Source organism: Leucopleurus acutus (genome assembly GCF_964270905.1).
Source record: "Leucopleurus acutus genome assembly, chromosome: 3".
Lineage (NCBI taxonomy): Eukaryota > Metazoa > Chordata > Mammalia > Artiodactyla > Delphinidae > Leucopleurus > Leucopleurus acutus.
Window position 1 is genome coordinate 19,675,954 of NC_139145.1, and position 15,636 is coordinate 19,691,589.

Sequence of the window (15,636 nt, forward strand, 5' to 3'; positions counted from 1 at the left end):
TGGCTGGGCCCATGGGCCATAGCCGCTGAGCCTGCATGTCCGGAGCCTGTGCTCCGCAATGGCAGAGGCCACAGCAGTGAGAGGCCCACAAACCACGTGGACACACACAAAAAAAGGCCATTAGGCAGCAACACCAAGGCATATAAAATAAAAATAGCTGATAAAGGTAAATATATAGACCAATACAATACTTTAATACTATAATGGTGGCATATAAAGCACTTTTAAGTCTGGTATTGAATTTAAAAGACAAAAACATAAGTAATAACTATAATTATAAAACTATGTTAATGAATACATGTAATTTGTGACATCAATAACAAAGTGCGAATGGGAAGATGTAAAAGAGTTCTTTGTTTTTTTGCGGTACACGGGCCTCTCACTGTTCTGGCCTCTCCCGTTGCGGAGCACAAGCTCTGGACACGCAGGCTCAGCAGCCATGGATCATGGGCCCAGCCGCTCCGCGGCATGTGGGATCTTCCCAGACAGGGACATGAACCCGCGTCCCCTGCATCGGCAGGCGGACTCTCAACCACTGCACCACCAGGGAAGCCCCAAGAGTAGAGTTTTTGTACACAATTGAAGTTACATTGTTACCAGCTCCAAACAGTTTGCTATAACTATAAAATGTTTTATGTAAGCCCCATGGTAACCACAAAGAAAATGCTTACAGAAGATAAAATCAGAAAGAAATCAAAGTATATCAATATAAAAAAATCAAAGAAATACAAAGGAGGGCTGCAAGAGAGATAGAGGGACAGATTAGCTGCAAAACAGAAAACAATTAAAATGGCAATAAGTCCTTCCCTGTCAATAATTTATTTGAATGTAAATGGGTTAAAATGCTCAATCAAAAGACATAGCGTGGCTAAATGGACTGAAAAAAACAAGATGCAACTATATTCTTTCTACAAGATAACATCACCTTAGATGTAAAGACATATAGACTGAAACCAAAAGGATGAAGGATATTACATGTAAACGAGAACAGAGGTAGCCATAAATGGAAAAAATAGACTTGAGCCAATACTATCTCTAGAGGCAAATAAGGACATTATATAATGATAAAAGATTTAATTTACCTGGAAAATAAACAATTATAAACATATTTTAAAAGATAACAATCATAAACAATCAAAAATAAATATGTATGTAACATCAGAACACACAAATATATGAAGCAAACAGTAACAGAAATGAAAGAAGAAACAGACAGTAAAACAATAACAGTAGAATTTAGGGACTTCTCTGGTGAAACAGTGGCTAAGACTCCACGCTCCCAACACAGGCGGCCCAGGTTCGATCCCTGGTCAGGGAACTAGATCCCATATGCATGCTGCAAATAAGAGTTCCCATGCCACACCTAAGAGTTCCCATGCCACAACTAAGGAGCCCGTGAGCCACAACTAAGACCTGGCATAACCAAAATAAATAAATATTTTTTAAAAGAGTTTAATATTCTGCTTTCAATAATGAAGAGAACAACCAGACAGAAGATCAATATGAAAAACAGAGAACTTGAACATCACTGTAGACCAACCTGACCTAACAGGCAAATACAGAACACTCAACCTTATAGCAGCAGAATACACATTCTTCTCAAACACACAGGGAACATTTTCCAAGATAGATCACATAATAGATCACAAAACAAGTCTTAACAAATTTTAAAATACTGAAATCATACCAAGTATCTTTTCCAATCACAATGAATGAAATTAAAAATGAAGAGCAGTTGGGAAATAAAAAATTCACAAATATGTGGAAATTAACACTCTTGAACGACAAATTGGTCAGAGAAGAAATCTCCTCCCTCAAATTAGAACATACTCTGAGACAAATGGAAACAATAACACAATATACTAAAACTTATGGGATGTAGCAAAAAGAAGTACTAAAACGGAAGTTTACAGCACGAAGTGTATACATAAAGAAAAAAGACCTCAAATCAACAACCTAACTTTACACTCAAGGAATAAGAAAAAGAATAAGCACAAAGTTTATTTGCAAAGGGAAAGAAGTAATAAATATTACAGCAGAAATAACCAAACTAGAGAATTTTTAAAAAATACAAACAAAACTAAGAGTTTGTTTTTTAAAAATCAACAAAATTGACAAGCCTTTAGCTAGATGGAGAGAGCGAGGGAGACACAAATAATGAAAACCAGAAATTAGAGAAGACATTTCAATGGAAGCCACAGAAACAGAATTTTAAGAGACTACTATGAACAATTATATGCTAACAAATTGGATAACCTACAAGAGTTGGATAAATTTCTAGAAACATGCAATCCACCCAGACTCAATCATGAAGAAATAGAAAACCTATAGTAAGGAGATTAAATCAGTCATCAAAAACTTCCCAAGAAAGAAGAGCCCCAGGATCAGATGCCTCCACTAGAGAATTCTACCAAGCATTTAAATAAGAATTAATGCCGAGCCTTCTCAAACTCTTCCAAAAAATGGAAGACGGGGGAGCCAGACAAATACACGTTAATAAAAAAAATTTTTTTAAAAAGACATACCAATATCCCTTATGAACACTTACACAAAAATTCTCACCAAATTAGCAAACTGAATTCAACAGCAGCACTTTAAAAGGATTATACACCATGACCAAGTGGGACTCATTCCTGGGATGGAAGGATGGTTCAACATACAAAAATCAATAAATGTAATACAACACATTAAAAGAAGGAAGAAAATCACATGACCATCTCAATTGATGCAGAAAGGCTTGACTAAATTCAACACATTTTCCTGATAAAAAACACTCAACTAGAAACAGAAGGAAATAATCTAAAATAAAGGTCATTTATGAAAATCCCACAGCTAACACGACAGTCCATGGTGAAAGACTGAAAGCTTTTTCTCTAAGAATGCCCATTCTTGACACTTCTATTTAACACAATACTAGAAGTCCAATTAGGCAAGAATTAGAAATAAAAGGCATCCAAATTGGAAAGGGAAAAGTAAAATGATCTCTGTTCATAGATGGCATGACCTAATGTAAAGAAAACCCTAAAGATTCCACAAAAAAGCTGTAAGAATAATAAATGGATTCAGTAAAAAAATCAACATTCAAATATCACTTGTGGGACCTCCACAGTGGTTAAAAATCTGCCTGCCAATGCAGGGGACACAGGTTTGAGCCCTGGTCTGGAAAGATTCCACATGCCGCGGAGCAACTAAGCCCATCCTCCCCAACTACTGAGCATGTACTCTAGAACCCATGAGCCACAACTACTGAGCCCACATGTCACAACTACTGAAGCCCACCCACCTAGAGCCCATGCTCCGCAACAAGAGAAACCAGCGCAATGAGAAGCCCGCGTACCTCAATGAAGAGTGGCCCCTGCTCACCGCAACTAGAGACAGCCCACACACAGCAACGGAGACCCAATGCAGCCATAAATAAATAAATAAATAAATAAATTTATTTTAAAAATCAATAAATAAATTTATTTATTTATTTATTTTAAAAATCAGTTGTTTCTACACACTAATAATGAACAATTCAAAAAGGAAATTAAGAAAACAATCCCACTTATAATAGCATAAAAAAGAATAAAAACACTTAGGAATAAACTTAACCAAGGAAGTAAAAGAGTTGGGCACTTAAACTATAAAACATTGCTGAAAGAAATTAAAAACACAAATAAATGGAAAGACATCCTGTGTTCATGGATTCAAAGACTTAACATTAACAAAATGTCCATACTACTCAAGCGATCTTCAGATTCACTGCTCTATCAAAATCCCAATGGCATTTTTTGCAGAAATAGAAAAAAGACATCCTAAAATTCACAGGAAATCTCAAAGGACCCCAAATAGTCAAAATAATCTTGACAAAGAACAAAGATGGAGGACTCACACACTGTGTTTTCAAAACATGTTACAAAGCTACAGTAATCAAAACAATATGATAGGACTTCCCTGGTGGCGCAGTGGTTAAGAATCCACCTGCCAATGCAGGGGACACAGGTTCGAGCCCTGGTCTGGGAAGATCCCACATGCCGTGGAGCAACTAAGCCCGTGTGCCACAACTACTGAGCCTGCGCTCTAGAGTCTGTGAGCCACAACTACTGAGCCCAAGTGCCACAACTACTGAAGCCTATGTGCCTAGAGCCCGTGCTCTGCAACAAGAGAAGCCACCCAATGAGAAGCCCATGCACCACAACGAAGAGTAGCCCCTGCTTGCCGCAACTAGAGAAAAGCCTGCGCGCAGCAACAGAGACCCAACACAGCCAAAAATATTAAATAAATAAGTGTAATTAAAAACAAAAAAAAATACGATATTACCATGAAGACAAACATATAGATAATGAAACAAAATAGAGGGCCCAGAAATAAGCCCTTACATGTATGGTCAAATTATCTTTGACAAGGGTGCTAAGACTTTACAATGCGGAAAAGATAGTCTCTTCAATAAATGGTGTTATATACAACAATGTGCATACAGTTAATACTGTAATATACACTTTAAACTTGTTCAGAGGGTGAATTCATGTGTTTTTTACCACAATAAAAATAAAGCGTTGATACACATGCTAAGTAAAAAAAACAAAGTACCACATATTGTATGATTCCATTTACATGAAATGTACAGAACAGGCAAATCTATAGATTGGGGAGAAATGAAGGGAGATTGAGAAAGGGTACAAGGTTTCTTTTTGGGGTGATGCAAATGTTCCAAAATTAATCATGTTTATAGATGCACAAGTCTCTGAGTATACTAAAAAACCACTGAAGTATATAAACTTTCAACAGGTGAATTTTATGGTCAGTGAATTATGTTTCAATAAAGCTGTTAGAATCTACTATGGTAAACAACATTGAAAACTTATGTTTAAGGAAAGGCAGTTTTACCCTCAATAACAATATTGTATAATATTATATTTTGAAAGACTCCTGCTGTTTTCCCTCTGCTGCTAAGGAAGGATACCCTGGTACTTCATATTTTTAAAAATTTATTCTCAAACCTCATTCCAGAAGGGATGCAAGACATCTAAGGCCTTCAAATAAGTACTACAGAACACTTACACTTTTTCAAAAGCACGTCCCCTTTGTCTACATAACAGGAGGACCTTCCTTAATACTTACAATACCAAATTGAGTCCCCAAAAGTTCACAGATTGAAAAAGGTAGGAAATGGGGAGCAGGAACAAAATGTTCTTGAGACTCAATAAAAGCAAAAGAAAAAAGAGTTTCTTGGTAAAACAATTTCTGAAAGTATATGGAAACCTGGTCCTCAAAATTCAGATCCTTCTACATAAAGTCCTTTCTTCACTTCAAGTGATAATCCTTCCCTCCCAACTTACACTTAGGCCTTCCATGAAAACAGACCAACTTCAGAAGGGTATCATTATCATCACTTCCTCTAGTCCCTTTCTTTCACAGTCAGGAGTCCTTACCTGGTTCAGGGAGCTCAGGCTGAGGGGTCAAACTGGGAATTCCTGGCTCCTTTTCCACCTCTTCATTGCTGGCACTGGATTTATCACAAACTTTCAACCGTGGCCCAGCTGAATCTAAGCAGTCGGCATGATTTGGATCTGTCAGTGCATCCTCTAGTATGTTCGTCGAAGGAGGAGGTCTCTGTTCTGGGAACTCATCTCCCTTCTTTACAGGGTCAGCGGGAAGCAAGACCCCAAAGGCACCCTCAGAGTTTTCTTTCTCCCTAAATCTGTTAGTGCGCTTACGAGGTTTAGTGCGCCTTTGGTTTAAACGCTGCCACCGCTTTTTAGGCACCACTTGATTTACACTAGTGGGTTCATCATTCTCACTAATGATTTCAGACTCCAGCTCTGTCCCTTTTCTGTTTTCAAAAGAGGGGTCTTTTTCAGGAACTTTATCAGGGTCAGACTGGTTGACTTTATTATCAAAATTAACACTGGAAAAATGGGTACCATCTTCACTTGTTAAATGGCCCATTAATTGAAGGGGTTCTTCTTTACCAGGGTCTTCTGCCTCACCTCTGGAGGAGCTATTCTCTGAACCCCTACTCTCTCTGTCTCCCTGCAGTGTAGCCTCAAGAGTCACAGCTGGAAGCTGGTTCAGTTTTCTTTTGCGCTCTGTCTTTAAGGCTTTACGGTTCACTGTGTTCTTTCCCATCTGGGTTGAAAAACCATCTCTTAATTTGGATGGCTTTGATCGACCACAGTTGCGCCTAGTAATACAGTTTGAACGATTTTTGCCAGAAGCAGGGAGGTCTCTTTTATCGGACACCAAGCCAGGTAGGGAGGTAGATAGCTCCCCAGACAGTGCAGAGTCACCCCCACTAGGGCTAGAACGGACTGGATCCTGAGTGACATCTCCATTTTTTTCTGAATTGTGAGTGGAACCTCCTGAAACCAAGACCTTAGAAGCCCCCACAGGACTACTGGTAGAACAGTCCCCAAGACCAGGACTCCGATAAGAGACCAAGTTCTGAGCAGTCATTAACCGTTGCTCCTTGGTCTTACTATCATGCATATCTTTCAACATCATTAGTAATGTACTGAATTTGTAGTCTGGTTCAATAGGTATATGATTCTGACCAGAGGCAGAAGAAAAAAGTAATGGTTTTGATGGCTTTGACATTCCGGAGTCACTGACATCTTCACTTAAGGATCTATAAGAGAGTTCTTTCAACTCTGACAGAACGTGTTTCACCACTGCTGTTTCTATGTCACTCGAATCCCTGGTTTTCTCATGCATGTTGCTCAGTAGTTTTAGCCCATCCACTTTCCCACTTTTGGAAATGCTGGCCAAAGGAGAGCCTTTGGTATCAGAAGAGCAGCATTTCAAACTGCAGTCCTCATCTGCAACAGGCGGTTCTACTACAACTGGGTTTTCTTTATGTTTGCACTTGATACTTCGGATCTTGGGCTGTTTGCTTTTCGAATGTAACAGAGCTTGATTTGTAGCCCCACCTTTTATTATTGAGTTCTCACTGGAAATGCTTGATGGTGTGTTAAATTTTGGAGAAAGACCATCATTTCTAAAATCTGATTGGGGTTTTCGGACAAGAGTTGATACTTTAAGATCAGAGAGATTAACCTGAGACGTCTCAGTTCCAGGCTCTACTGTCTTGGTACAATCCATCAAGTGGTCTGTGTGTGAGTTAGTAATGAGGGTCTTCTGCTTTGCTTTTACCTTAGTGTTCGTGGCAGGATACCTAGAATACTTTACCTTTTCATTTCTCTGCACAGGTAACATGTTCTCTGTTCTATCGAAAGCATCTGCAATTTCAAGGACACTATTATCAGACTCTGAACTATGATCTATGGGATCCAGATCACTGCTTCCATCATCATCAGAAGTGGTACAGATACTAATGGAATCACTTCGCTTTTCTTCATCACCTGCTCCAATATAGCAGAGCTGCACTTTTGAACTACACACCAGACCTCGCTGGAGTTTCTTCTTCTCCCCAGAAGGTTTAGAGAGCAAGGCACCCTCAGACAAGCCCAGTAAAGAGTCACAATTTGAAGTCTCAAATTCTTTCTTTGCAGTGTTTTTTGCACAAGAAGAAAATAGGAAACTTCCTGGGGCAGAGCTGGGCCCTGTGAGGCTGTTTGCTATCCGGGAAAGTTCATTAGAGGCCTGCTTATCAGATACATCCCCAGAAATAAAGTTTAGGCCAAGGTTCTCTGGAATCTTTCCCCTCCGTTCTTCCTTATGTGCTTCAAATTGCATGTGGCCCTTTTTCACACTAGTCCTTTTTGGATTATCAGAGCTCTTTCTGGCTAGAGACTTAGCACAAGGTTTTTCCTTCTCATCTGCAGAATGTTCAGAGTCAAAAGCCAGAGATTTCAAGCAGCCATTAAGCAACAGGTCATGTTCTGATTCAGGGTCATTTGTACAGTCCTCAAACGGCATATCCTCCTCACTGTCCAACTTGAGTGAACTGGTGACACATTTTCGGTTCTTCGACCCTTTGGGAACATCATACTGCTCAGCAAGACCAACACTGGCTTCCCATTTACTCAAAATTTTCTGAGGAACCTTAAATTTAAAGAGAAAAAGATTATCACTAGTCTAAGAAATAGAAGGGGAAACAGGCAGATGATCAGTGAACACCTCTCGAATCAGAAGCTTTTCCAAGCCTTGTGCTTCTTCAAGGCTCTTTTATGGGACTGCCAGGTGGTTAACACCCACAGTTCACCCAGAACTTAGCTAATGGGGATTCCTCAACACTAGTTCTACCACTAAGATCTATCACTGGAGAAAGATTGATCCCATAAACCCTCCACTCCCCTTATCATTAAAAGCACAAAAGAGTGCACCATAAATTAGACTACAACATTACATTACTAATCAACATTATATTACTAAATCAAGGAATAACCAGACCACTCCTACTTACCCCTCCAACCTTAGAATAAAGATTTCCCTCCTGACTTATGAAGGCCAAGCACTTGCTCAGTTACATAAAAGAGAAAGCAAAAGGCTAAAGAAAGGAGATGCACGTGGAAAAACTAGGACTGGAGAAATGAGTAAGGCAGACCTGCCCTAGAAGAAATGAAATTTGGAACTCTGGTTATCACCAGGCCCTTGGCTAATCAAGATTCTTCTATACGTGTTACATACAATCTGGATTATAAGGACTTCCCTGGTGGTGCAGTGGTTAAGAATCCGCCTGCCAATGCAGGGGATAGGAGTTCGATCCCTGGTCCTGGAAGATCCCCCATGCCGCGGAGCAACTAAGCCCATGCGCCACAACTACTAAGCCTGCACGCCACAACTACTGAAGCCCGTGGACCTAGAGCCTGTGCTCTGCAACAAAAGAAGCCACCACAATGAGAAGCCCGCACACCGCAACGAAGAGGAGCCCCCACTCGCCGCAACTAGAGAAAGCCCGCGCACAGCAACAAAGACCCAACACAGCAAAAAAATTAATTAATTAATTAATTTTCTTTTAAATCTGGATTATAACCAAGCAGTGTCCTGGGCTTAAACATGTAGTCCAGAGACATCAATACACCCTGGATGTATGACAAGTTACATATGCTCTTTTCTTGATTCCTCACAGCATAAGGACATTGAGGCTCTGTGAAATATACCTAATTTTCAAGACACTTATTTCCCTCCCTGGCTTCATACAATAAATGTCAGTCAAGGTTCTATCAGTTAGTGTTCACAAACACTTTAATACTTGTGAAAGGTCATGTTCTGCTGACCATGTAAAAATTAAGGGCACTAGACAGGAAGCCTCCTCTTATAAAGCAATAAACTGATCATCTGGTTTACTTTACACACAAACACACACCCATTGACTTTCTAACTATGACCATAGTAAATCAATTTTCCAGAACCTGAAAGCCCTAGAGAACTCCTCTGAAAAGGGGGTTGGTTAATCTACATAGTTAAAGGCTTGACACAAAAACTCTGACACCTCCCCACCACCAACCACCCAAAGTATTAGAAAGGATAAAGTTATCCTCTTCTATTCTATCCTAACAATAGCACACACTAGTTGTTTCAGAGCATCAGATGTATGACATATAAAATATTTATTTCTAATCCTCAAACAGTTTGACAAGGTACATATTATTACATTAGCTTTACAGAGGAAGGAACTCCAGTTGTAAATAGCAGGGACTGCATACTGACTAAAACTTATCCTAACTGTGATTCTTATAAAATAGTCTAAAAGTCTGAAACACAAATCTAAGAGGAACTATTTCCTCTTCTAGAATAGACTATAAAGGAGTATCAAAAGAAACAGCCAAAACTTTAACACATCAAGCAAATGAAACAAAAACATCACGTTCTTTATTAAAACATAACCAGGTTTGAAACTGCTTAAGCCTTAACAACCACACACAAAAACCAAAACAACAAACAAAACAAATATGTTTAAAGTCTTATTTTTCTCATTTTTAAGAGAAATAATTAATCCAGAGAGTGAAAAGTAGAATATTTCATTTTGATGATCATTTTCTTCTTACATCAGATATAACCAAAGATGACTGATCATGCCTTTTTTTACTATCACATCTAAGTGACATGGCAGAAGTTAACTGAAATCATTTCTCAAAAAATTGAGTATAAATATTTGGAAGGCTAGCCCCATCTCATCCCTGCAAAAAAACTTGCTTTCTGCCAATTTTTCTCACCAACATCCTACTACCAAAGGAAATAACTTATATTCCAAAAATATAATACTTCTTCCTTTGATTGATCCTGTAAACCCTCCCTACCTACACCCAAGAAGATAATTTGAGAGGCTTTTTTTTTTTTTTAAATACCTTATGCCTATATCCTTTTTCTTTCTGCTTCCCTCTTCTCCTAAGGACAGGTAGCTCTTCAAATTGATGTCTGCCTTCAAACATGACGATTGCTTTTCCAGCCACCCAGGCTCTCTCAGAAGGATCTCCAAAAGCCTCCACGTAGTACTGTCGATAGGGCCTCCGGTTAGAAACTAGATAAAAATAAAAACCACAGTGTCATTGCTTTAAAAAACTGATATTCATCATCAAGAGAACAGCCACATAGCAGTGGCCAAAGAAGCCTCTTTTCACTTAAAACTAAAATAAAATAAAAACTCAACAAGCTAAAAAACCTACAGAACAAGAAACTCTGAAGTAGGTCAGATAGAAGGTAAATTTTCAATTTTCAATTTATGTGACAAGAAAATGGTTAAGAGTGTAATGAAAGAATTTAATGGTTTGGTCTGATGATATGCTATATATTCCAAACCAGTTGGAGGATGATTAGCTAATCATATAACAAATTAATATAACAACTAAGTTTTTTCTACCATCAATCTATAAAATTTTATACCCTCATTACCAGAAATCACAAAAGGCATATGATAAGCCACAGCATCACAAATATAATAATCAACAAGAACTAACCACCAAATAAACTCTTAAAACATTATGCTAAAATACAAGGAGGAAGAAATGTTTCAACACCATGCCACGTATGATGTGCTAACATTTATGACATAGCTACTCTGGGCAAGGTACTATACTAGGTGCTTTGCATGTATTCTTCACAACAATGAACTCTAAAATATAAGTAGTATAATCTCCATTTTATAGACAGAATAATAAATCCAACGACTTCAGACAGGGAAAATTCAGAGTGAAACATTGGTTTTGCAGAGAAAGTGAAACTTGATATTTCAAACTACAGAATTTTTTTTTAAAAAAGGAAATCTCAACAGCCCCCTCCCCACCAAAAATCCACTTATTCTATAGTTTCTTGGCTGTCCAAAGTTCTATGCATACAATTACCAAAAATAAAAATACAAATCTCATCCAGAAAAGATTATAATCAAATTTACCTAGCATGTGTTATCTTCTACACACTTACCATCTTTGCATTTTTCATACCAGTAAAAAATGTCACAAAAGAAATATAGTCAGGGCTACACAGGTGTAATGATTTGTCTCTATTTAGAAAAGGAAATCATTTTATATAAAAATTCACTTTAACTCACACTGAATTACAACCTGGTAAAATTTTGTTTTATTGTACATTTTAAAAACAAGTTCTGTAAAAATAACAAACAAAAAAACCTGAACTCCTTAGTCTCTACCTACTAAATTAAACACATCAATAGAAACCACCTATAAAGGGAGATTAAATGTGTGTATGTGTATATATACACATACATACACATACACACACACACACACAGGTTCTTAAAGTCAGTCTGAAAAGTACATCATTCTCCCATAAATAAGTAAATTCAACTAACACAGACTGAACATTCATGACGTCCCAGCACTATACAGAGGACTGAAAAGAACTCATTGCCTGGTGGGTAAGAGATATACAGTATAAAGAGATTATGGTAAAACAGCATGCTAATTGCGATAACATGAACATTCTTTTTTTTTTAATTTTTCAAGTATGTCTTGAGTACACTACATTTTACTATTCGATAGTATCTATTGGTGATGGCATTTTTTAAAATTGAGATATAACTGACGAATAACATTAGTTTCAGGTATACAACATAATGATTCGATATTTATATACATTGCAAAATGACCCCCACAATGTCTAGTCAACATCCGTCACCACACGTAGTTATAAAAAGATTTTTTCTTGTGATGAGATCTTTTAAGATCTACTCTCTTAGCAACTTTCAAATATACAATACAGTATTAACTATAGTTGCCATGCTATACATTACATCCATGTGACTTATTTCTTTTATAAATGGAAGTTTATAACTTTTGACCCCCTTCACCCATTTTGCTCCTCCAGTCTGTTCTCAGTATCCATGAACTTGGTTTTGTTTTTTCAATTTTGGTTTTTTTAGATTGCACATATAAGTAAGATCATACAGTATTTATATTTTCTCTCTCTGATTTATTTCACTTAGTAAAATGCCCACCAGGTACATCCACGTTGTCACAAATAGCAAGGTTTCGTTCTTTTGTATGGCTGAATAATATTCAATTATGTATATATACCACATTTTCATTACCTATTCATCTATCGATGGACACTTAGTTGTTAACATTCACTTTTTTCAAAGTGAAAAATCATTAACTGGAGGACAAATGGGACACCTGAGCAGAAAATTTAAAGGTAAACAGTTTGTTGAGGGGAGAATTCCTATATAAGGGCTCAGAACCCTCAAAGACATGAATGAATAAAACAAATGAAATAGCTAGGAACTGCAAGTAGTTCAGAACACTAAATCATAAAGTGGAAGGAAAGGGAAACTAAGCAGGTAAGCAGTGGCCAGACCTGAACAGCTTGGATACCATGTTAAGAGTTTGATCACTGGGACTTCCCTGGTGGTCAGTGGTTAAGACTGCGCTTCTAGACACAAGAGGGAAGAGATATGGGAACATATGTATAACTGATTCACTTTGTTATAAAGCAGAAACTAGCACACCATTGTAAAGCAATTATACTCTAATAAAGATGTAAAAAAAAAAAAAAAGACTCTGCGCTTCCAACACAGGGGGCACAGGTTCAATCCCTGGTCAGGGAACTGAGATCCCATGTGCCACACTAAGACCCTCCATGTTAAGAGTTTGACCATTATCCTGTTGGCCCTGAACCTCATTTAAACTGTGGAACCACAGGCTCAGTTTTCCATCTTAAAAAGATAAATCTCCTTGACCTCTGAATAACACATTTAACAGGAAACAGGAAACTCAGGAGACCAGAGATTACCAAAATAGTATATACTCAAGATGACTAAAACCTAAACTAAGGTGGTAGCAATGGGAATTAAAAGAACAAAATATGAAAGATTTTTTTTAAGAAGACAAATCAAAAGGACTAGATATTAATTAAAAGTCAGATAGAATGTGACCACCTAGAGGGGTGGGATAGGGAGGGTGGGTGAACCAAGAGGGAAGAGATACGGAAACATATGTATATGTGTAGCTGATTCACTTTGTGATAAAACAGAAACCAGCACACCCTTGTAGAGCAATTATATTCCAATAAAGATGTTAAAAATAATAATAATTAAATTAAATTAAATTAAATGTAAAAAAAAAAAAGTCAGATAGAAAAGATACTTGAACACCAATGTTTATAGCAGCATTATTCACAATAGCCAAAAGGTGAAAGCAACCCAAATGTCCACTGAAGGATGAAAGCATGAACAAAATGGAACATTATTGAACATTATACATCAATGGAATTATTGAGCCTTGCAAATGAATGATACACGTAATACAACATTTACCAGGGACTGAAGGTTATTGTTAAATTGTTAACAGAGTTTCAGTTTAGGAATATGAAAAAGTTCTGGAGATGGCTAGTGGTAATAATTGTACAAAAATGTTAATTTACTTAATGCCACTAAACTATAAACTTAAAAATAGATAAAATGATAAAATTATGTTACATATATTTTTTACCACCAAAAAAATCAGATAACAATTGGTAGTAAGGATATAGAGAGATTAAAACCCTCATCCAGTGCTGATGAGAATGTAAAATGGTACAGTAGCTTTTCAAAACAGTCTGGCAGACCTAGCTCTTCCACTCCCAGGTATTTATCTGAAGAACACAAAAACTCTAATTCAAAAAGATAATATGTCAGCTTCCCTGGTGGTGCAGTGGTTAAGAATCCACCTGCCAATGCAGGGGACACAGGTTCAAGCCCTGGTCCAGGAAGATCCCACATGCCGTGGAACAAGTAAGCCCATGCACCACAACTACTGAGCCTATGCTCTAGAGCCCACATGCCACAACTACTGAGCCCATGCGCCACAACTACTGAAGCCCATGTGCCTAGAGCCCATGCTCTGCAACAAAAGAAGCCACTGCAATGAGAAGCCCGTGCGCCACAACTAGAGAAAGCCCATGTGCAGCAACGAAGACCCAACACAGCCCATAATTAATTAATTAATTAATTTAAAAAATATATATATATGCACCCCTATGTTCACTGAAGCGTTATTTATAACAGCCAAGATATGGAAACAACCTAAGTATCCATTGACGGATGAACGGATAAAGAAGATATGGTATATATACACAATGGAGTATTACTAAGCCACAAAAGAATGAAATCCTGCCATTTGCGATACTGATGGACCTTGAAGGAATTTTGCCAAGTGAAATAAATCAGACAGAGAAAAGATAAATACTATAGGTTTTCACTCATATGTAGTATCTAAAAAACGTAACAAGTGAACAAACAAAATAAAACAAAAACTCATATATACAGAGATCAGATTAATGATTACCAGAGGGGAAAGGGGATGGGCAAAATGGGTGAACGGGGGAGACTGTATGGTGATGGATGGTAATTAGACTTGTGGTGCTGTACACCTGAATTTATATAAAAAATTTAAATTAAAAAAAAGTCAGGGGGCTTCCCTGGTGTCGCAGTGGTTAAGAATCCACCTGCCAATGCAGGGGACACAGGTTTGAGCCCTGGTCCAGGAAGATCCTACATGCCGTGGAGCAACTAAGGCCGTGCACCACAACTACTGAGCCTGCGCTCTAGAGCCCGTGAGCCACAACTATTGTGCCTGCGTGACTACTGAGCCTGCGCTCTAGAGCCTGTGCGCCTAGAGCTCGTGCTCTGCAACAAAAGAAACCATGGCAATGAGAAACCTGTGCACCGCAAGGAAGAGTAGCCCCCACCCACCACAACTAGAGAAAGCCTATGTGCAGCAACGAAGACCCAACACAGCCAAAAATAAATAAATAAAAATTAAAAAAAAAAGAAGTCAGGGAATTCCCTAGTGGCCCAGTGGTTAGGACTCGGCACTCTCACTGCCAGGGTCCGGATTCCACCCCTAGTTGGGGAACTAAGTAAGATCCCACAAGCTGGTGCAGCCAAGGCGGAGAGTGTGAGTGTGTGTGTGTGTGTGTGTGTGTGTGTGTCTGTGTGTGTACCTCAAAAAGTCAAACAGAGTTACCATTAGAGCCAGCAAGTCCACTCCTGGGTATAAACCCAAAAGATAGGAAATATATGTCCACATAAACACTTATACATGAATACTCACAGCAGCACTGTTCGTAATAGCTAAAAGGTGGAAACAGTCCAAATGCCCATCAAATGATAAATTTATAAATAAAACATGTATAATATTTCATACAATGGAGAGCCCACGTGCTCTGTACCCTGCGCACCACAGCTACGGAGCTCATGCACCCTGGAGCCCACACACCACAACTAGAGAGAGAAAAACCCGCAGGCCACAACTAGAG

The 15,636-nt window shown here is 38.2% G+C and overlaps 1 protein-coding gene across 3 annotated transcripts in view; it reads right to left on the reverse strand.

Moving 5' to 3' along the window:
* NSD1 (nuclear receptor binding SET domain protein 1) overlaps positions 1-15,636 on the reverse strand; it is a 133,244-nt gene that overhangs the window by 62,970 nt on the left and 54,638 nt on the right. For all 3 annotated transcript variants that reach the window (XM_082837264.1, XM_082837263.1, XM_082837265.1), the window contains exons 4-5: positions 10,233-10,405; positions 5,415-7,986 (exon numbers count right to left, since the gene is read on the reverse strand). In XM_082837264.1, coding sequence (XP_082693390.1) covers positions 5,415-7,986; positions 10,233-10,405 — 2,745 coding nt within the window. The remainder of the gene's footprint in view (positions 1-5,414; positions 7,987-10,232; positions 10,406-15,636) is intronic.